Source organism: Tenrec ecaudatus, chromosome 2 (assembly GCF_050624435.1).
Source record: "Tenrec ecaudatus isolate mTenEca1 chromosome 2, mTenEca1.hap1, whole genome shotgun sequence".
Lineage (NCBI taxonomy): Eukaryota > Metazoa > Chordata > Mammalia > Afrosoricida > Tenrecidae > Tenrec > Tenrec ecaudatus.
This window is the reverse complement of record NC_134531.1, coordinates 293318371-293343236: the sequence shown is the minus strand read 5'-3', so window position 1 is coordinate 293343236 and position 24866 is coordinate 293318371. Positions and strand designations below refer to the sequence as shown.

The window sequence follows — 24866 nt, the reverse complement described above, 5'->3', positions numbered from 1 at the left end:
CAATGGAGATCCCCTCATAGAGGGGTTTAGGAGAGGAGATGGGTTAATTAGGGTGTGAGGTAGTATCGATGAAGAACACAGCTTTCCCCCGGATCCTGGATGCTTCCTCCCCCCAGCTACCATGATCGAATTCTACCTTGCAGGGCTGGATAGGACAGAGGCTGTACACTGGTGCATATGAGGGTTGGAGGTACAGGGAATCCAGGGTGGATGATACCTTCAGGACCAAGGGTGTGAGGGACGATGCTGGGAGAGTGGAGGGTGAGTGGGTTGGAAAGGGGGAACTGATTACAAGGATCCACATGTGACCTCTTCCCTGGGAGAGGGACAGCAGAGAAGGGGGGAAGGGAGACTCCGGATAGGGCAAGATATGACAAAACAACGATGCATAAATTACCAAGGGCATATGAGGGAGGGGGGAATGGGGAGGGAGGAGGGGAAAAAAAAGAGGACCTGATGCAAGGGGCTTAAGTGGAGAGCAAATGCCTTGAGAATGATTGGGGCAGAGAATGTATGGATGTGCTTTATACAATTGATGTATGTATATGTATGGATTGTGGGAAGAGTTGTATGAGTCCCTAATAAAATGTAAAAGAAGAAAAGAGAAAAAAATGATTAGGGCAAAGACTGTACAGATGTGCTTTATACAATTGATGTATGTATATATATGAACTGTGAAAAGAATTGTATGAGCCCCAATAAATTGTTAAAATTAATTTAAAAAAATAAATAAATAAAATAAAAAAAAATAAGAAATCTTTTCATGACAACTCACTTGTGGGTTTGAAGTGTGCTTTAAATGGTGAGATCACAGTAAGTAATTTAGCTGAAGTGTAATAATTGGGTTCCGAGAGTTATGGTTGATACATTTCATTGAAAACAGCATCCTGAGGTTTCCTCAAATTAAAGATGAAATCTAAATAAAACCTTAAATAACCCAAAAAAAAATGCCTTCCTTGATTTCTTATCTAAATTATCCACCCATCTGCCCCTAATACTCTATACCCAACCACACTGTTTGTTTTTGTGGTTGTTTTTTTTCATAGTACCTAGAATTAACTGCTATTGTTTTATCTATTTTTATTTTCTAATTGTCTTTCCAGCCATTGGAATAGAAGCTCCACGAGGACAGGAATGTTTTGTGATTGTTGCCAGTGTGGACTTCCTAAAACCTAAAATTCTGTCTTTTATGTAATGTTCATTCTATTCACTTATCACTCACTTGTATAATAACAAGTATGGTTTGTTTACAGGTATGCCAAGAACTGTTCTGCATGGTGCTATGCTCAAAATAAGACAGTTTTATTTAATCATCACAACAAACTTACAAGGCAGGGAAACCCCCAGTTCAAGTGGAGAAGAGTAAAGCTCAAATAACTGCCAAATATCCACAACTACTAAGTGACAAAACCTACATTCAAATCTAGATTTGATTGATTTCAATTCTGCTTTCAAACACTAGTCTGGATTAAAAGATGAAATAATTTAAACATACAAACCATCAGGTCACAGTTTACAGAAGGAAAAAGAGCCACGGTGGCAGTTTACAACGGAGCCACCTTTAAAAATAGATTGTTTATCTGGATGAGTGAGAAGCACGGGGGCAAGAGCATTTTAAAACATAAAGTGACTGTCCAGAAGTGTGGTGTTGCAGAGAGTTGAAAGCCAGTGGTGCCTTTGTATAACTTTAAGAAGGCTCGTGCCATTTCTGGGAAAGCAGTATCACACCAATGCCCGTGTACTTGGGCTCTTTACAATAATACAGGGCTTCAGGGAAGCAATATTGATGAAGAGCAGAGTTTACGAAATTAATAGTTTGGGCTCCATCAGCCCTAAGAGAGCTTTCCTAAATGATCACTTTATTCCATTCCTAATATGCAGGTATACATACATAGAGCCTATAGACACCTGACATTTATTATTACTCTACTAAAGCTAAAGAATTCAAAGTCAAAGTAAATAATGTTTCTTTCCCAAGATCAAGTCATATACTCAGACATAACTTGTCTGTAAATATATAAATAATACTTAAGATATAAATAATTTAAAATCTTGAAGTTGAAATTGAAATAAATTTTAGAAATTTCCCTAGCTGAAATACTTTGCAAAGTCATAAGTCCCTCTACACTCTAGAATCTTCCAAGACAGAACTAGGAGACTTTTCCAATGCTAGAGTGCATGAATAACTATAAATACTTCATTAATTCCAAAACATGTGCATAGGCTTCTCTGAGATGCTATATGTTCGGTTATGGGTATATGCAGAAAATAACTTGTATTCTGGATGCAATGAATTTATCAAGAATCGAAATCCAAACAAAGAATCTTATTTAGATAACCAAACACCTCTAAAGTGGAGTGTCCCTTGTATTAGTTAGGTACTTTAGAGAAACAAATCCACAGCAACTCTTGTATAAGAGAGAGTTTTATATAAAGGTTAGGTGCGCATCAAGAAAACATCCTAACCCAGTGCTGCCCAAGCCCACAAGTCCAAGATTAACCCTTTAACCCATATGTCCAACACCAATCGACAAAGTCCTCCTGCATCTCACAAAAGAGATGCAATGATGCCAACTGCAAGAGGAAAGCCAAGTCAGTGAATTTTTAAGCATCTCAGCGCTGGCTGGGGGTCTGCACATGGCTGTTCCAGCACCCAGGGCTGCATCGGGGTAGGTCCATGTGGCTTCTCCTTATGGATGTCTTGCAGGAAGTGAGCCTTGCCAGCTGAAGCAGGGAGGCTTTATCCCTCCGCCCTTCAATTAATCCGACATGTGCTTATCAGCCATGTTGGCACAATAAACTAACTAACTCATCCTGAATTCTGTCCCACTAGGACACTTCATCATTTGAATGGGTCATTTAAAGACTTCCAATGGCAACAAAAACCATTCTGAGCTCAGATGGCTTCACAGTGAATTCTACCAAATGCTCAGCTGAGGAAAGATGCCAACTCCAATCCAACTATTCAAGTGTAGGAGAAAGAATAGAATACTCCTGAGTTAATTTTACGAAGTGAGCATAACATAGATGAGCACAGATGTAAAACAACAAAATTTTAGCAAATATAATCTGACATATTAAAAATTCAATGCAGCCAAGTGGAACTGAAGCCAGGCTAAACATTAAGTTACCATAATCCATTACCTAAATAAAACCAAAAAAGAATGACATGATCATACCAGTTGATGCAGAAAAGTCATTTGACAAAATCCATCACTTATTCCTGATAAAAGCATTCAAAGAAATTTGAACAGAAGGTAAATTCCTCATCATAAGAGAGGATACACATACAAAGCCAATGACCAGCGTTAGTGTCAATAGAGAAAAACTGAAAATAGCCCCCATTTTACAGGTATCAGACAAGACTCCTGTTCATTACTGTGTTAGAGGATTTAGCTAGAGCTATAACACAAAACCCTACCTACAACCAAGGTATCCAAATGGTCCCAAAGTAAGTAATACTAGTTGCATATGATCCATAGTAGAGGCAAACTCATGAATAATGCCAGAGAAATCTCACGGAATAGGCAAAAACTGCAATGAGAAGTCCAGTACATTAATAATAAGATATTGGAATTGGAAAACACTTAGAAAGAGCAAAGCAGTAGAATGGGAGGACAGATTGCTTTACTTGAAGATAAATATCTTGAGAGGAATCTATGAGAAGAACTGAAAAAAAAAGAGCAAAACAATTTGAAGACAGTCTATGAATTACATAGAGCATAACTCATGTATCACTGTTATTCAAAAACAGGAGGGACAAAAAATCGAGAGAGAATAGAGCCCAAAATTTTCTGGAAAAATCTTCACTAGAAACTTAGAACAGGATAAACTATCCATTCATGAAGCTGACAGAAGACCAAACAGGAAGGAAGGGGCAAAAAAAATCACCACAACAAGTCATAATCAAGCTTTCCAGTACCAAGGACAAGGAAATTATTCTGGCAGTAGATGAGGAAAAAGAGAAAAGTTAGGTATGAAAGAGAACCAATAAGAATGAGCTCAGATCTTTCATGAGAAACCATGGAAGCAAAAATGTAAGGGAATGATGCATACAAATATTGAAAGAAAATACTGCCAACTAATACCCTTTTAATCTGTAAAAATACTCCTCAAATATAAGGGAGAAATAAAGATACTTGCATATAAATAGAAATTGGTTTGTAAAACAATGACAAAACTTAAAAAAAAACATGAAGAGGAGTTTGTTGTACAGAAAGTCAACAACACTGACTGTCATATACCTCAGATCAACACACACGACAACACCCCTAAGGACCAAGCCACTTAAAGGAGCACTAAAGGTAAACACAATTACAAGACTGAAAATAGGAAGCCAAAGGCATAATTTCTCAATAAGACAATTATAGAGTAATCGAAGGCATAGCACAGATTAAAAAAATACTCGCTTGGAGAGAAAGTCAGGTAGATTACAAGAGAGAACAGATTGTCTCGTATCTGATATAAAAAATTAACAAAGTAACCTCAACGAAAATTTTAAAAGGATAAGCATAAAAACTGCATAAACGGTAAAATGACAGAAAAAAAATTACAACAAAACCTGCAAACCAAAGGAACTCAGCACTGAAAATTAAAATGAACAAGAAACAAATTACTGCCTCCCCCTAAAAAAACCAACATAGCAATGAATAATAATGACATTGAATTATTAATACTGACATTGAATGTAAATGGGTTGAATGCCCCAGGCAAGAGACAGGGAGTACCAAATAGATTAATAAACAGGATCCTTTAAGACGCTACATAGAAGAATCATAGCTTAAATACAAAGCCAAACAGACCGAAAATCAACAGTTGGGAGAAAATATATCAAGCAAGTGGCAATTAGAAACAAAAAGAGCAGCAAGACTACTATCAGATGAAAGAGACTTCACGACAGAAACCACACGACAGACAAAGAAAGACATGACGTAATGATGAAAGGAACCACTGAAGGAGACAATATAACCATAATAGACATGTATGCATCTAATGAAAGACTTCAAGATATATTAAGAAATCTCTTACAGAATTGAAGAGAAAACTAAACAATTCTATAATGATGGTAGGTGACGTCGCTACACCACTCTCAAGGAAGAACAGAACACCTGGAAAGAAACTCAATAAAGACACAGAAGAATTAGACAACTCAATTAACCCAGACATTCGCAGAACAGTCCACTCATCAGTAGCACAATATGGATTCTTTTCCAGCACGCATGGAACATTCTTCAGAACAGACCACCCGTTAGGCCACAAAGCAAGCTTTAGTATATTTTAAACCAATGAGATATTACAGACCATTTTCTCAGATCACAAAGGTGTCAAAATAGAAATCCACAAGGCAAAGGTCAAGGTGATAAGATTGAGTACATGCAAAGTGAACAAAAACTTGCTTTAAAAATATAAGGGTACTCATTTGATCTTCCTTATGATCCATTTAAGCTTGCTCTAGCTTTTAATATTTTCTGGTTTTTATTGAGGTTTTTAACGGTTTCACTTTGTTGTTCTGGTTAGTTTTTGTTGTTTTCATGTGTTTTGTATGTGAGCTCCAGGATAAGTAAATCTACAGAGACAGTAACTGGAATAATGGTCCTTGGGGGATGGCAGTGGAGGCTGGGGGAAATTGGGAGCTAATAGTGATGCGTAAGAGACCGACGACAATATTCTAGAACTGATTGTGGTGACGACTGTACAATTGGATTGTACAATATATGACTCATATGCCAATAAAACTGCTGGGAAAATAAAATACTAGGTAATCGATGGGTTAAGGAATGCAATTTTTTAATTTCTTGGAAGATTTGTGAACAAGAGTTACAGCAAACCAAAGGAATTGGGGCAGAGCAAAGGCAATTCTGGGAAATTTATCGCAATAAATACACCCATTCAAAAAATTAGAAAGAAGAAAAAGCAACAGCCTAACTCAACAGCTTCAATCATTAGAACTAACTGCAAAATAAATCCTCAGGCATAAAAAGAAAATTTAAATATTAGAGCAGAAATAGTCATCGGAAAACAAAAATAATAGAAAATCAGCAAGCATTTGATTGTCTTTAGGAATTCACATAATGAGATCACTGGCAAATTTAACAAAGGAAAAGAAGATGAAAATATCATGAATAAGAAATGAAATGGATGACTTCAAAACTGAAGCAACAGAGATAAAAGGACAACAATACATGAATATGTGGGGCTCCACTCCAGCAAATCTGAACACCTAGAAGGAATGGACGAACTCCTAGGAACACACCCCCTTCCGAAATTAACACAGATTACTGTGGAAAATCTCAACAGACCCACAAACCTCCACTTTTCATGTAAATAGTGTCCATTCTCTTGAGAGTTTAATCTGTACAAACCAATGATTCACACATTGCCGTCTGAAGCCAGCCAGACATGTGTAATTCCCTTTTCTCATTACTGTTTTAAACTCTCTACAAATGGCTAAGTAGTGACACGATCAGCAGAATTACTTTGTACCCCAGGGGAATGATTTATAATGTTCTCTATCATAAAATGATAACAATATCTGAAGTGAAACAGAGACATATATAGATAAAGGAAAGGATTCTGGAAATCCAGAATAGGTAAACCCGTAGAGATAGTAACTGGACTAATAATTAACTAGGGGTCTGGCAGGGTGCATAATTAACTAGGGGTCTGGCAGGGGAGGCTGGGTGGGGAATGGGGAGCTAACAGCAGAGAGTACAAGAAGAAAATGTTCTGATATTAATTGTGGTGGTGACTGCAAAATTCTTCTCAATATGGCTGAGTAATTAAATTCAATTATATGTGAAGTATACCATAATAAAACTATTAAAATAAAAGAAAACCTCAACAGACTTCTTATAAAAGAAGTAAAGTTGGGTTATCAAATAAACTCCCAAGAACAAAATAATAATTCCTGGACCAGATGGTTCACCAGGGAATTCTACCAAGCATTCAGAGAAGAGTGCACTCCAATTCTACTCAAACTATTTCAGAGTATCAAAAAAATGGCAAAGCCTCAAACTGATTTTATGAAGTGAGTTTAACCCTGATACCAAAACTAGGCAAAGGCATGGCCAGAAAAGAAAATTGCAGATCAATATCACTTATGAACATAGAAGCAAAACTTTTCTAGAAAACCCTAGTCAATAGAACACAACAACAACAAAATCAACATGTATGCAAGGGTAGATAAACATTAGTACAACAATTGATATAATCCACCATACAAACAAAACAAAGGATAAGATCTACATGATTGTATCAATGAATGTAGAAAAGCATTTGACAAAATCTAACACCCATTCCTGACAAAGCAGTGAAAAATTAGAATAGAAGGGAAATTCCTCAACACAATAAAGTCCATCTAAACAACTCCAACAGCCAACATCTTGCTGCACTGTGAGATATTGGGAATGTTATATTTGCAAATAGAAAGCAGAGAGGGGTGCCCTTTATAAACACTCTTATTCAATACTGTGCTGGAAGTCTTAGCTAGAATTATTATACAATAAAAAGAAACCAAAGATACACAAATTGACAAAGAGGAATCAAACTCTCTAGTCAAAGATGATATGATTCTATATGTGGAAAAGCCCAAACGACCAACAAGAATATTTTTGGAAGTAGTTGAAAAATTTGGCAATGTGGCAAATTCCAAGATCAATATACAAAAATCACTCAGATTCCTATGTACTAATGAAGAAAGCTCTGAAAAGGAGATTAAGAAAACAGTATCATTTTCCAAAGCCACGCAAATGATAAAATACTTGGGATTTAACCTAACTAGGGAATTAAAAGCATTGGACAAAGAAAACTACAAAATACCATTTCAATAAACAATTGAGACCTATGTAAATAAAAGAATGTCCCATGCCCATGGATAGGAATATGCAACATTTTGAAAATGTCAATATTACCCAAACAGACCATAAATATAATGTAATTCAATGTCGTTCTTTAAAGAAATTTTAAAAACTAATTACCAACTTTATATGGAGAAGAAAGAGACTCAGGAAAAGCAAAGAACTACTTAAGATTTTCATCTGCAGTAGAATGAAACAGGATCCATAACTCACCTCAAAATTAATGCAAGATTGATGAAAGATCTAAAGGTAAACCCTACAACTATAAAGAACATCAATGACAAAATAGAAAATTTAAGGTCTTAACATATGGCATAATTGCAACTACATGCCTTTTAGAATTTGAGAATATCCATCAAGAATTATGTATAAAGTGTTCATAATGTCTTTATTTTCACCCCCAAAACAGCCAATAAAATACCAGTTAGAGAGAAACAGAAAAAAAGAGCTTAATGGTCAGATAGAAGATAATATATTTCCCAAGACTGGGGAACTTAGTCACTTGTCAGCTCTAGAAATAACTTACCCCTTCGCTCAATTTGAAACCAAATAATAGGCCTATGCGGTAGTTTATTGTGCCAACCTGGTTGAAAAATACACATGGGGTTAATTGAAAGGCGGAGGGATAAAGGGCTCAATGAGCCTTGCCTTTCAAGTTCTCGGGTCTCTTGCTTTCTGATGGTTGCACCAGGGTGCAGCTGCATTAGCCAGTTCCCTGCTTTAGCTGGCAAGGCTCACCTCCTGCAAGACATTCCTGAGTAGAAGCCATATGAACCTACCCCAATGCAGCTCTGGGTGCTGAAGCAGCCATGTGGAAACCCCAGTCAGTTCTGAGATGCTTATACATTCACTGACTCCGTTTTCTTACTGCCGTTGGCATCACTGTGTGTGTTTTGTGAGATGGAGGAGGACTTTGTGGATTGGTGTTGGACATATGGGTTAATGGGTTAATGTTGGACTTGTGGGCTTGGGCAGCACTGGGTTGGGATGGTTTCTTGATGTGCTCTTAACCTTTGTATAAAACTCTCTCTTATATATGAGTTTCTATGGATTTGTTTTTCTAAAGTACCCAGACTATACAGCCTATAATGAGAATAATAACAATAAGATACTCACATCTTAGAATAATCAATAAATTTATACCAAAAGGTCAGTATTTACCCAGTAACAAAGTTCAGAGGCTTTAGAAAGGGAGAGAATTGGAAACAGTATCAGGGAGGATGTGAGACAAGGTTACACTGTGAAAACTGTAAGAAATGAGATGAAACAGAATGTGTATGGATTGTTCAGTGCAAAACTGATGTATTCTGTAAAACTTCCAGCCAATTCACAATTAAAAGATGAAAATCTATATATAATAAAGTAAAAATACACGTGAGGAAGCTTCAAAAATTTGTGGGAAAATTCCATTACTTTTTCATGCCATTTTTATGTCTATATGGAAATATCCAATATCAGACTTAGCAGAGCTTTTCAGAACTCCAAATGAAACTTATTGGCAATCAATCCTTCTTCAATTCATTTTTGGTAATAAAACATCTACTTACATTACACTTATTTCCTGATATTTTATATATGTGTGTGTGTGTAAACATACACACACATATCAACCACTTAATTACATCAATTTATAATTATAATACATACATGTTTCAAAAAGTTCATGGAAAAGTTATATAATATTTTATGTCTATTTCCAACAAACTTTCAGAAGCCCCTTCATATATACATGTGAATATGACTTTGACAGGTGCAGGAAGTAAAGCATACACTAGAATAGGCAACAATTATTAACTGGTATAAGTAATTTAGGTGGATAGAATTCAGTGTATTATAATTCCTCAGAAAAATAAAGAAAAATAATATTTTCTATTGGCTTAAACCATTTTTTACTCAAAATCACTAAAGGAGGAGCAATTTAATTTGAAAAGATGAGTTTTATTGATTGATCAAAAAAACTCTCAGTACTTCCAAAAAGAATGAGAGTCAATCAATGAAAAGAAAAAGTACTACTTTGATATTCAGTGGAGAATAAATAGACAGATGTATAGAGAAATTCTTAGACTTGGTCTACATTATTTTCATCAGATGATCTCTAACATAATAGGAAATAAAAAGTAAAGCTTTTGAGCAGTCCACTGGTGTGCAGTTAGTGTGTAAGATACAGAGACCTATAATTTTTAGCAGTGATTTCCTTATCAGTGAGGGTAAAGACAGAAACAACATTTTCATGAAAATAAGATAAAATAACAAATGTAGGCCTATTATCAAAGGGTAGTGCTACCTGAGAAAGAGCATGGGATTTATAGTGATAAAGAATTTTGAGCTGGAAGATTCACAGTTTTTGTCTATTTCTGACATTCACTTATGTCTACATGGTGAAAATAAAATCTAACTAAAGAATTCCTGTGAAAATGAAATCATGTGAACTGTACATATGTAGACACTGTAACACTTTCAAAGTTTTTCATGGTAGGTATTGTTACTCAAAACTGAAACTAATCTTATCTTTTTTTATATTCTTTACCTATCACAATCTCAGAAGCACCAAAGACTTGGATAAAAGTTTGGTAAATAAATGAATGATCACTTAGAAACCACAAAATAAATTATTGCTCTGATTGCATACTTATTTGGGCCAGACAGGTTTTATAATATGCAGCTATAATCTTTAAAAGTTTGTACTGTAAAATAAAATAAAATAGACATAAATTAGATAAGTGTTTTAAAAATGTTTCATCTTGCATATAATGCTCATGCACATATAGGTATGGGCATCTTTGTCCTGTCCCCTCCCATGGGGAATTGGTTTCCTGAGCCCTATTCCCCTTGATATAAAATGAGGTCGTATCTGCATATACCTTGGTATATCCTCTTATATAATCTAAATCATTTCTGAATTAGTTATGATATTTAATACAGTGTAGACACTGTCAAATAGCACTTTATCTTCAGTCTTAGCCTTTGAGGACTTGCTTTGTCCACGAAATTGTGTTTTGTTTTGTTTTTTACTCTTGCAAATATTTTTCACTCAGGAGTTGGTTGAATCCCCAGGTGCAGAACCCAGGGGCACGGAGGGTCCATTAACATATGGTTCGGCAGTCCAAATATGTTATGGAAGTGGAGGATCAAAGTGAAGTGGAACCTCTCACAATCAAAACACCTGAGAGTCATTGAGGTGGAAGCCAAATTCCTATTTTGAATTATTATCCAACTTTGAGTCTTCACTAAAATGTGTTGCTATGTCGACAAAATACTAATCGCTTTCTACTTTTTAGTACACCTTCCTAAATGTGGTTTGTGACTTGTTTATATTCTAAGAATCTGACTATAAAAATCAATGTCCTTGTGTTGAAATTTTGGGAAGTGTATAGGAGGTTATTATTACAAACTCTGTGAAGACAACTGCTGGAAGACAAAATTACCTGGGTCTGTAGAGGCAATGATAGAGGTGTTTTGTTCTAACTCTTTTGGCTTGAATGAATATTCTCATCCGAGGGTCAAAATACAGAATAGATGTGTAGGCTCTGAATGACCATTTTTCTGGAAAACTAGAATAGAAAATATCAAAGGTTATGATATAAAGGGAGCCAGAAGATCATTTATTTGAAAAGAAATAAATCAGATGGTCAAGTTATAAAGTTGATTACTAGAAGCTTCTGAAATTTCTCCTCTAAAATTAACATTTTGGAGGTTATTGATATTACAAATGCCAGCAAACCACGCAGCGCTCATATATTTTTTAAGTCTACACAAATAATTTACATTTTTTTGTTAAGACTGAACTTTCGTTGTCATTCTAAGTAGACTCACACCAGCAATAGAAAACATACTTTCCATTAAAGTTGTTGACTAAGCAGGACAAAACCAAATCAAACAAGCAAAACAACCCCTCTGTTCAAACATAACAAAAAGATTATAAATCTACAATAAAACATGTTTCCATTAAGTTTTTCATAGTATAAAAACACAATTTTAGCATATTTCTATAATTATAACCTAGAAATATAAAACTTTACCTCATAAGATCTATAAGTATTAAAAGAGATATTAATGCCCAAGTGAGGGGACAATACTGATGACTGGTGATAAATGAAAAGAGAAAGAGAAATAAAACATGAGAAGGCAATAAAATGGGAACAGAAAAATAACAAATAGATGCCAAAGGAAACTACCATTTTGAAAGTGCATGTTTTTAGGCAATCACTGCTACTGTATATTAATCACTCCAAGGACATTCGATGTTAAAGTCCACTTGGGAACTGAAAATCCTTTCTAATTAGTAAAGAAATATAGATTAAAAAAATAAGGTCAACCATGCTTCAAAAGTGGTGCTTTTATTCTCCTGGTCTCAGAAAAGACTCTGAGGTTTTAGGAAGCAGTCAGCAGTAGACCCATGAGTTTTATTCTATCTCAGATCAGAGTGAGACAAAGATCATTGGAAGGAATTATAAGGTCTGTCCCAGGAAGACGCCTCAGCCAGGATATGCCACTGTCGGTTATTCATTCAAAAAGGACAAGGCTCCGGTGGATTTACAAGAATGAAGAAGATGTGCACACGAAATCCCAGGATTTCTTGGTGAATTAAAAATTCCTTCAGGCAAACTCTGAAACTTATTAATAGAGTCAGACATTTCCTTACTTGTTTAAAAGAAAACTCTTTTAAAGTAAGCCTTCACTATAGAGTTTCCCCAATATAAATTCTATAAAGGTATCTAATTCCTTGTTATTCTTCCATAAATAGCGGTGCTTTCTTAATATAACAGGAGAGGTTGTCTGCTCTAGGGCATGGTGCTGAAATAATGTGATAAGCCTTTAGCATACCACAATCAAGTGAATCCTCATCTTTTTTATGATGATGATTATTATTTTAAATAACCTTGAGGTGCTATAACAATTCTGAGAATGTTGCTCTTCAAAACTTTTCTGGATCTCCAGACTTGAAATTGCTTTTGGAGATGGCAATTTTCCTTTGGACGCTCCACAATGATGAGGACCACTCTCATTGGAAGGTCGGCATCAATGGTTTCAAATGCGATTTTGAGAGTTTGAGAAAGGCGGTGAGGTATCAAACTGGATCAAACAAGTTTGGGTCAGAAAGCCAGTTACAGATGCAAGATAAAGACACTAATACTATCCTTTAGGATTTCACTTTATTTACTCAGTGAACATTTATAGTTTATTACTCATAGCTCGGGACTCCCCTATGTTCACAAATCATGTCTCTGTCCAGAGAGTCGCTAAAAATTCTCACGTGTCTCAGTATATATATGGCTAAGGTTGATTACAATAATGTTATAAATACAGATGAGGGGTTTAAAAGTTCATGGAAATGGTATTTAAAAGCAATAGAATTTTTCTAGGAATTTTCAAAGCCCCTTCATATGAGTATAGAAGAGTAATGAAGAAAAATCTGAATAAATCCATGTGGAGGCTTCCTTAAGTTCTAAGGAGATAGACCTTATCTGATTAGGTCTTTCTAATGAGGACTCACAGAGTGCACTATTATTCTAGCTACAAAAATTCAGCAACATGTGCATAACATTTTTGTCCAGTCAAGCCCTTGAGGTACTCAACATTCAAGGATTTTGTGGGGGACTGGTCATGCAGGCACCTATGATATACCAACGCTCCTGAATTCCAGAAGAGAAGCCAGATTTCTGAATCATATTATTGACACCATCAAGGCAGAGTGAATCACAATTTTCCCTTGGGTAAGGTTTTATGTTAGTGTAGGAAATTGAATGCCGGGAAAGTTTCCAGATGTGAGACAAGGACCGGCAATGATTATCTTCTAAGTAATCTTTTCTAAAGACTGAAGACTGCTATTTATTTGTGACGAATGACAGTACCTCATACATGAGGACTGTGAAAAGTTCATAGAAAAAATTATCTTTTTCTTATATTTTTCCATGAAAATTTTGAAGGCTTGTCCTATGTTAGTGTGACATTCGTAGTAGAATAATACAAAGTGGGCTAAATAGAAACTGTATTTAAAATGGCTCCCCAACATAAAGTTAAAACTTCTTTGGATGATGCACGAGATCCTCCATGATCTGGATGGCATAAGAACTAATCCTTTTTAGATTTGGGGCTAGAATTAAGAGTGATCCCCAAATCCTTTCATGTATCTATGGTTTATATACGTCTCTAGCTCACCTTAGAGCCAGCCTTGTAATTTTATCTTACAGAACATTAGCAGTCACCCCCTCGGGCATCAGGTAATTCTATTGATAATGTCCTTAATTTAGCCAATGGTATAGAATTTCAAATCCTGTTTAGAGAAGGCAAACATACAAGTATAGGCCAGCTACAACTCACAACACATGCACTGCTGACTTGTACTGATTAAACTCTTAAATTACTGGACACTATTTATGCAAACACTGAAAGTTGGTGCTAGAACCAAACGCTCAGTAATATTCATTGACAGTGACATATCCACACCTACCAGATTAATACAAGTCATAATAAAGCCAGGAGGACATTGGAATGGTAATTACATGGCAGTCCCAAGCCAGAATTCCATGAGCACCCTCAAGGCAAGGGATCAGCGCCAAAGTCCTATGAGCACCTGTTCTACACTCTTGGGATAATAAACATCTGCCTCTTCTCACACTATAGAGTCTCAGCCTTAAGTCCAACGGCTGTGGGTAAGTTTGAGTTAAAGCCCAGTTAACTTGGCGTGTTTTCCAAATCAAGTCCTTCTGGTGTGGCCTATGAAGAATTTTGTGTGCCTTAAGAGAGAAGAATCTACGGTCCCAGTAGTAGTCTATAGCGCAGGATCTGAGTCACCAAGGTCTAGATAGAAAGTAGGTCAAAAGTGTCCACTTAGGAACATAGTACCAGGAATATCCTCCTTGCAAGTTATATATGTATTGTTAGTAGCTTTTTATCCTGATGGGAGGTTGCTCCTTCCTGTTTTCCTAACAAGAGACATGTAATCACCTTCTCCAAAACATACATGCTGCCTTCCACTATCTTGACTTGAATTTCCAGTAAGGTTTGCTTATCACTCTGGTAGGGGTGTCTGTTGATTTGGGGTGACCTTAGCACACTTTTGTATGACAGCAACTGAATGGTCATCTCCCACTCTCCCCATAGTATGAATTTTTAAGCAATCCAGGTGATGAACTGACAAGTTTGAGCACCCCTGCCCAATATGTACTCGAAGTACCCAGGTAGTATATGAAGCAAGTTGCCAAAAATGGTAGCAGAACAGTCTCTCACAAATATTTGGCCATTAAACACCAAAGAATGTACCCTCTGCATTTATCTACTATGGATACAAAGAAAGACTTCTATCTGGACCAACAAGCAAGCTATTCTTGTAAGTATTCTGGTTCAGAAAACAGCTCTGAACTTCAGGCACTGAACTAGATTTCTTCTAGAATGTCTCATAGTGCCATACATTTATTCATGAAAGTGTTATATAAAAACATTGCTAAATGTTTTGAGAATGATGATGGCAACATATGTACAAACGTGGCTGACACAATTGATATACGGATTGTTATAAGAGCTGTAAGAGCCCCCAATAAAATGGTTTATTAAAATAAAAATTTTTAAACTCCTTTATAAATCTAATACTGAAGTCACTGAATTTTTTTCTGAAGTTTAAATCAATACAGTCTGTATTATCTGGAATATAAAAGAACAATATAAAAAGTTTGACTAGTTTAAATGATTAATTTTGAAGGAGCTTACCAAACTTGATCTTAGAGTAGATTATACCAAAGGGAAATGCCAACACAAAAAGGTAATTTAAAAGTAAAGTTATAGGCTGCATAAAGCAATAAACATATTTCTGTAATAACCATTGTGGCAAACAGAACATTATATCAATTTGAAGATGTAACTTTTCATGTGTTCGCAGGCAGCTCAGTTAAGCCATAAACCAGAGTCATTATGGAACGCCTCACAATGCCTGGCAATTTAGAAACACGCTGGCAATGTGGCACCTAATTTTAAAACATTACTTAGCACAAAACTTCAATTCTATTACTCTGTATTATATCATAACTCCCAGAGCTGATTTCTACATGACCTGAGCTAAGTGCATGCCAGGGATACAATGGCCACTTCCTGTACCTGACTTTAAAACTAGAGTCAGGAAAAGTTCTACTCTGTTCTATTGGGTCATTATGAGTTAGAACCAAGAGTGGGTGTTAGTTTGTGTGCCTTCTTCAGGAGCCGTGATGGCAAGTGGATTAAGTGCTCGGCTGTTAACCGGAAGGTCCATGTTCTAACTCATCAGTCATTTTGCATAGGTAAAATGACATAAAGACTCCAGTTTTAGAAACTCTATTGGGCAAGTCTACTCTGTCCTATAGGGTGCTTAGGAGTCAGAATTGACATGATGAAAATGGATTTGGCTTTGCTACTTTGGGCGGAGCCTTCTACAGTGCCTGAATAGCACAACTTATTGCTCGGCCGCTAACCAAAAGTCTATAGAGTTTGCGTCCAGGAAGGATGCCTTAGGGGGAAAAAATCTGGTGACATAGTATTGATAACTCCGTCATGCAAATGGTATGGTGCACAGGTGTACTTCTACTCACACTGTGTCACCCTGAGTGGAAATCAACTAAAGGCAACCTCCATTTACTTCTTACAACGTTGTTTTTGTGTGGCATTTACAATGTTAAGACAGTAAACCACCGAAGGAACATAAAGGAAGACCGGAACGAGCAAATGACCAATAATTGTCCAGGTGAAATACACATGTGATCCAGAACATCAAAAATGGAACAAGAAAAAATGTAGGAGTCATCATGCCTTCACAGTTTGGCACTCAAAAAAATGCTTCCAATATAAAGAATTTTTCAAAATCTCCCAAACTCCTTTCATATAAAGATGGACCCCCAATGACCTTCAGATACAGAGAACAATGGAATCCACCATTGAGAGAGCCAGAAACTTTCAGTGGAAGTTCTCATTGCCATATCCTGAAAAAATAACCTAGATATTGGCATGAAATTAGGGTTTTCACACTTTTGTTCATTTATTGCTTGCTATGTACCAGGCACGGAGTTGGTTTCCAGAATGGTAGTGTTAGTGTGAGAAAGATGGAAAGACGTATTATGGGGACCAGGGACAGGAGGGCTAAGGTAGTGACAAGAGTCATTGCATTAAATGTTGCTAATGAGGATGGAAATCTTAGCAACAGAAATGGGCGACGAATGTATGGAATGCTATAAGAACTATTAAAATCCCCCCCCCAATAAAATGATTTAAAAATAAAAATAAATTAGTAATGAATATACACTAGGAATGATTAATGTCATGCACTTTATCTAAATACACATTTGAAAGACGTTGAATTGTTAAATGTTGTGCTCTTCGCATTTATATAGCTCAGGGACAGTAAGTAAGCTGAGGATCGAAACTTCCCCTTATTTATGCTTTCTCAGACCGATTAGAGACAGTAAGCAGACTGGAAATGAAAAAGATTTTTTTCCCTTCAAACTGAAGTCCATCTACAGATAAATTAACTCATAAACAAACTCTACTAAGCCCCACAACTCCACTCCCTTGAGCAAGAAACGGATACGTTCCCTAGGAGATGTTTCTTTAAGGAGCGAGTGGTTGATAGAGCCCCCTAGAAAAGATACACTTCAGAAACAGGTGACCAGCACCTGACTGCAGGTGTGTATAGGAGACATGACCTTGTCCCCCAACCACCCCAGAATGATGGGAATTCATGTCAAGGAGATAAAATTGACTGGAACTATGTCATCTTATGCTACCCAGATACACTTCCACAGTGAAAAGCGCTATCCAAGTTTGCATATAATAAAATCCAAAACTGGAGGGGCACATTATAGGAGAGCTTAAATTCTGAACAACCATTTTGTAGAAGGCTATTGATGACAGTTAAAGTCCCAAATTCACTTGCACATTCCCCATGTGGATACAGCCTCCAGGGAATGCCACCTGACTATTGACCAGTTACGTGAATAGTCTATTGGACAGAGTACAGTGGAAAGTGGATGACTGCAGATGAAGTTAGGTTAACATTCAACATCTTATCATTTGTTCTCCCTTTTGATTAACTTTGTGTGTTCTAATTTTTATCATTTTCTGCTTTCTTTTCAATTAAGGTTTTTCTACGTGTTATTTTGTTACTGTTGTTGGGTTTGCTTGTATTTTTGTTTTCTGTTTGGTGTGATTTTCTTTATAAGAAATTGAGGACAGGGAGTCCAGATGGTGTCCAGGTAGAATCACCCGCCCGGTGCTCTTGTTGTTTGACCAGAAATTTAAGAGGCAAGGAAGCCAATACTAGGACACTGGGTGCTAAAATTAGATTCAGTGTACTAGGGTCTTGTCCAGACCTCCCCCTGCACAATTTGTACCCACAAAGTGAGTCAAGAACTCACTGAAACACTCGTAAGTTCACAGCATCTGCCCACAGCTCCAATAACCTGTTGCCTGGTCCAACAGGAAGGCATTCCATATCTGTTCCTGCACCCCAAAACAGAGTCCCACACCAAGAAGTAATTTCCCAGCTGCTGTCTAAAGGTGATCATATTCCCAAGGTCTCAGAGAGCCTGCAAGAACTAGCCACAAGACTTCACACCAGAATTTCCCTCTCTGCTATCTACCCTGTTCCTGCAGTCGAGAGCTTTGCAGCTCCCCCTTCCAGCCAGGAATAGAGTTACTACATCAGCCACCCCTTTGCCCACTCCCCAGACCCATGCCTGCCAGTGTGGGTAATGTTAGATAAGTAGACACTAATTTTCAGCAATTACAGAACCGCTGGGATATTTACCTTTGAGAGAACGCAGTTCCCCACAGCATGACCTGTGGAGCGGGGCTGTACAGAGCCAGGATTGACATAGGAGTGCAGCCAGGGGAGATTTCAGATCCAGCTGGCCCCAAACCGACTCTGCTAAGCTGGTCCCCTTTCCCTGGGGGAAAGACCTTATAACAGTGCACCCTTCAAGCCCATCATAAATGAGCGGGTGGGTGGGGGTAAAAAATGCTTTCTATTCCAGGCTGTTCCTTTGTGTAACTTTGAATTCAAGTCTCCAGAACTCTGTCCGTTATCACAGATTTAACATACCAAGACAGCCAAAACTAATTCCCAGAGCACAGTCTAGGATTTTAACACAACAAAATAGAAAAGCCGACACGTTCTGATAGCCACAAGCCAAGCCAAAAACTGAGTCTACCAGTTAGTGGCTCCACAGAAAATCTTAATTTAATTTTATTTTTTAAGAACACTTTACTGGGGGCTCTTACAACTCTTATTACAATCCATACATCAGTTGTATCAGGCATATTTGTACATATGTTTCCATCACTCTTTTCTAGACAATTACTTTCTTTGCAACCCTTGGTATCAGCCTCTCTTTCCCCCCTTCCTCCCCCCTCCTCCACTCTCGTGAACCCTTAATGGATTAGAAAAAAAAATTTATATGCCATACCAACTACTGTCTCCCTTTCCTGATGGTTTCTGCTGTTCTTCCCCCTGGAGGGGTGCGTGTGGTTGTTTGTCAATCATTATGATAATTTTCTCCTTCCTGCCCCCTCCCCACGACTCCACCCCGTTTTCCCTACCCTTCTGGTACGGCTACTCCCATTCCTGCTCCTGGATTGCATGTGCTGTGAGCTCTTATCTATAACAGTGTATGTACTCCAGACTAGTCTGAAGGAAGAGGCATCACTGGGATCATGATAGTGGGGGTGAGGAAGCCTCAAGGAACCAGAGGAATATTGTATGTTTCATCCGTGATTCACTGTGCCCTGGTTGACTCATCCCTTCCCTAACCCCTCTATGGTGGGGTGTTCCATTGTGTACAGATGGTCTTTGGGTGTCTGCTCCAACCCCCCTTATTCTCTCAATGATTTTGTTTGTTTGCTTGCTTGTTAAGGGTCTTCTACTGCCTGTTACCCAGTCCTGATGACAACTCAGGATCACACAGGCTGGTGTGCTTATTCCACGTGGGCTTGTTGTTTCTCAGCTGGATGGCCACTTATTTCACTTCAAGCTTTTAAGACCCCAGATGTGACTTCTTTCAATAGCCAGACAGCATCTTCAACACATTTGCTTATGCACTCATTTTGTCTTCAGCGATTGTACCAGGAGGGAGGGCATCACAGAATGCCGGTTTATTAGGAAAAATCCATTCTTTTATTAAGGACGGGTATGAGTAGGGGCTCGAAGTCCATCCACTACCTCAGTGTACTCCCCTATTAATATATGTCCATAGGTCAATATCTCTATTTTTATGGATTAATATGTTTACATAGAGACACACCTATGCTTATACCTCTTTCCGTAGCTTTGCTTCCTAGATTATTCCTCTGCTTTCTTTTACCTTCCTTCTACCCCACCCTCACGCTTGCCCTAATTCTGCCTCATAGTACTTCCTCTCAGCTAGATTGCTGTTGCTTCAACAGCCCCAGGATCTCTATATCTTCTTTCTTGTTGATTTTAATTGCTTAGTTGTTCCCATCTATGTTGTTGTTTACTCACCACACTCTTCCCCTTTCCCCTTCTCGTCCCAAGTCCCTCTGGGACCATTGGACCCGTTGCTTTCTCCTCAAGCTTGCTTTTCATGCCCATCTTATGTAAGTAACCATACTAACAATGGTACAGACCACACAAATAGAAAACAAATTATTCAAAAAAGGAAGAAGAAAAAAAGGAGAAGAAACATACATAAGTCCAGGTCTGTCCGCTGACTTTTATGACTATCTCCCCACTGGTCCTGGGGGAATTCTGGTAGCCACCCCCCCTAGTATATTTTGGGGGGCTCTTTTGAAGGTTTGTGGCTTTCCTTTGTTCCAGTTGCTGATTTGTTGTGTTCCACTCTTGGATTGCCCTGCTGTGGGTGGTTCAGACCGCACTATCTCCCCACCGTGTGTCCCCAGTACTGTCCTCTGTCACAGTATGCTCCAGTAAGGGGACAACAAGTCATGAACTGTTGTCCGCCCTACAATCCTCACAGAAAATCTTTAAAAGGCTGCAAATTGTGACGAGACAGTCCAGACCAGCCCATACTGCAGGTCCGTCCCAACCCTCCACAGTGACATACCCCCCTCCCTAGAAATATGCGCTAAAGAAGAAAACACTAAACCTATAGGTTGGGGACAGGGGCCAGCCTGCCACACCCGCATGGGAACAACCCAGTAAGGAACAAAGATAGAGTGAGGCTCTGGCCTCATGTTGATACACAGCCCTTAAGATGATGCCCCTGCACAGAGATGTTAAGGCACAGAGAGAACTGTAGGGACAACAGCAGCTTGAGAAAGGATGTTGCCTTGCTGGAGTATACTGCGATAGAGGACAAATGGCAGGGAGTGAGTCAAGTCTGAGACCCCCAAAGCAGGGTGAATCCAGAATGAGCATAACAGATCAGCAATGGGAGCAAACCAAAGCCACAAAGGCCCTGCGGAGCCCTGAAAGTAGACTTCAGACTAGGATGGGCTGTTCCTGGAAACCCCCAAGACCGGTGAAGAGATAGTCATAAAGGTCATTGGACAGACCTGTAACTATGGGTGCTTTGGGGGTGGGTTTTGGTGTTTTGGGGTGTTTTTGGCTACTTATTTATTTTTCCCTTTTTATTCAATTTTGTGTCTTCTTTTTGTTTTGCCTCCCTATATAAGATAGGCATGGGAAGAAAGCCTAAGGAGAAAACAATGGGACCGAGAGTTCTGGAGGGACTTGGGGGAGGAGGAAACAGGGGAACGGAGCAGAGATCAAACACCACCATTGACAGGGAAACAACTAGGGAATTAAAAGTAACAACAAGGAGGATGCAGAGATCATTGGGGGTGTTGGAGCAACAGCAATCTACCTGAGAGGAATTACTGAGAGTCAGAAGAAGGAAGAGTGTGATGGTGGGGCAGGAAGATAGTAAAAGGAAACAGAGGAAAGATCTAGGAAACAAAGCTATAGATAGCAGTATAAATATAGGTATGTACATACTTAAATACATTAATTCATAAAAATAGAAGTATTTGTCTATGTACATATTTTATATGGCAATAAATTAAAGTAGTGGATGGACTTGGGCCTTGTCTCAAGCCCTCCCTTAATGCAAGAACACTTTTTTCTAACAACCTGATCTTCTGTGATGCTCACCCTCCCCACAAGATCACTGAAGACAAAATGAGTGCATATGCAAATGTAGTGAAGAAAGCTGATGGTGCCCAGCTATCAAAAGATATAGTGTCTGGAGTCTTAAAGCTTGAAGTTAAACAAGCAGCCATCTAGCAGAGAAGCAACAAACCCACATGCAAGAAGCATAGTAGCCTGTGAGAACATGAGGTTTCAAAGGGATCAGGTAACAGGGACCAGAAGACCACAAACAAACAAAAAACACTGTTGAGAAAGAGGGGGCTGCCTCAAAGACCCAAAACCTATCTGTAGACAATGGGGCATCCCATCACAGAAGCCTCATAAGGAAGAGATGAGTCAACCAGGGTACAGTATAGCACTGATGAAACACACAATACTCCTCTGATTCTTTGACGTTTCCTCACCCCCCACTATCATGAACCCAGTCTTGCCTTTCACTTCAGGCTAGACTGGAGCATGTACACCTGTACAGATAAGACCCCATGATACACAGAACCCAGGTCACATAAACCCCTTAGGAACAGAAATGAGTCACAAAACCAAGAGGTAGGGAGAAGGCAGGGAGAGGAGGGAAGGGAATCACAATGACCGACACATAACCACACTACTCCATGGGATGAGGAGCAACAGAAACCATGGGGAAAAGAGACAGCGGTAGGTGTTAAGATATGAAAGTAATAGTTTACAATTTATCAAGTGGTTACAAGGGTGACAAGTTTGGGAGGGAGGATAAAAAGATGAACTGATACCAGTATTCCAAAAGAAAGTAAATATTTAAAAAGTAGTGATGGCAACATATGTGCAAACATGCTTGATTGAATTGATGTATGAATTATTATAAGAGCTGTAAGAGCCCCCAATAAAATTATCATTTAAAAATTACAATAATTAAATTTACAAATTGAAATTACTATTTTTACTATTCAAAAAAAGAAGTTCAGGATGGATAAAACAATAGAAACCACTGAATTAATAATTTGTTAGGATTCTGGCAGTAGAGGCTGTGGAAAAGTAGGAAATTAACAATAATGCATACAAAAATAAATTTTCTCAAATTTATTGTGGTAATTATTGCAAAACTCTTTTTCATGTGTTTAAATCAGTGAATTGTGTGCTTTTTGAATTACATGTCAATAAAATTGTTAAACTTTTTAAAAAGTAAAAGGCCTAAGACCACATCCATGCCAAAATCTAGCCCAGCCTCTAATGAATATGCATAACTTCCCTAAATATTTGATGAATATGTATGTATCATTTCTTTGTTCTCTACTTTCCTCTAAAAATTTCCTCATCACCCATCTTGAAGAGTCATTTTTTTTAAATGAGAGAAATTCTCACTGCATCCTTTTAAGCAAAAGATAATTACATATAGCACAGCAGGGAATGTTTTGGGGAAATAGGGGCTCACAACAATGCATGCAAAAATAAAAAGTTCTGAAATTAATTGTGGTAACTATTGTGCAAAGTTTCTAATATGATTAAAGTATTACATTGCGTGGTGTGTGAAGTATAAGTCAATAAAAGTATATTATTTTTTGGCAGGGAGGAGGGTTTTATTCTCGTTTTCGTTGACGTGGGCTCGGAAGGGGCAGAAAAGCGCGCTTTTCAGTGGCTCAGTGTAAACAAAAGTATAAACAAAGTCCCACACATCAGTTATTTCACATTAACAGCAGGTTTACAAAAAAAAAAAAAGTTAGTGCTGTGCTGGAATGCCCTGATGGCCCAGTGGTGACAACGTTCAGCTTCGACCTCCAAGGCCAGCCATTTGGACCCCGGCAGCCAGTCGCTCCCAGCTCCCACAGAACGACAGCCTTGAAGTCCCTCCAACAGGGTCGCTCCGAGTCAGAAGCGACTCAGCACTGGGCTTGCAGCTGGCATGGACTGCAAGATACGCATTTATTTCCATTCAATAACAACCAACCTAGCACCTTCAAAATAAATACCCATAAGCTCTTTGTAAGCACAAAAGTGTTTCAACAGGGGTGGGGTGAGGGCCCTGTTCACGGACAATGTAAAATAGCAGCACGTTCTAAGCCGAGATGAGACATGTTCCGCACACGCCCGCCTGTCACCCTGCCTGGAACTCTCGACCTCACACTGCCACAGGAGAGCCCTGCCTCTCTGGCTCACAGGAACTCCGCGGAGTCTCTTCAAGACCCCAAACCTTCACCGTCCCTAGGCCCCGAGCTAGACAAACATGTTTAGAACAAAGGAGACCAGTGTTTGAACCAGGGTGGAGAGCTTTCTCAGTGGGGTTAGTTAGCTGGCCACATTTCCAGTTGAATGCCCACAGAACGGTGGCCTGGGCTGCCCAGACGCCATCAAGCCGGCTCTGCAGCCAGTGCATTCAGGTCTGCTAAGTGGGGGCAGAACATCTGTGGTTCATGTCCCGTTGGGCAGAAATGAGCTCTTACCCCACTGGGACACAATGGTGCCTAAGCAGGGCGCTCTCACGGGTTCCGTCCCCTTTGGCACACGTTGGTCGCCAGTCCTTCCCGGTGCATCTGACAGATGCACCAGTTTGGTGGTTTCTTGCAGGCACTCCACCTGGATACTGGCACTCCCAGTCTTCTTAACAAGTCGAACCAGATACATAAAAAAAGTCAAGCATGGACGAGCAGACCGGGCAGTTACTGGCGTTACAATGTGTGTGTGGGGGGGGGGGCGCCCGGGGGGCAATCATTGCTAGTACATTTTCTGTTTGGTCTTTCTCTGAGCCATAAGTTTACCAACCGTCCAGACCATCGGTCCTTTCCGAGTGGGGACGTTCTGAGCCCTGCTCGTCCGCCAGCCAGCCTGGGACCGTCATCCTGTTTCCAAGTCCTCGGAAGAGTGCCCGCCCGTTCCCGGTCACCGCCGCCGAATGGGCTTGTAGACACAAAATCCCACAAGGACCATGATGGCCAGCAGGATGCTGAACACGG

General features: G+C 38.8%; 1 protein-coding gene across 1 annotated transcript in view; it reads right to left on the bottom strand.

Moving 5' to 3' along the window:
• Window positions 1-24866, bottom strand: part of MORC1 (MORC family CW-type zinc finger 1) — a 224168-nt gene that overhangs the window by 159591 nt on the left and 39711 nt on the right. The window contains exon 8 of the mRNA XM_075542961.1: window positions 11282-11407. Within this exon, the coding sequence (XP_075399076.1) occupies window positions 11282-11407 (126 nt within the window). The remainder of the gene's footprint in view (window positions 1-11281; window positions 11408-24866) is intronic.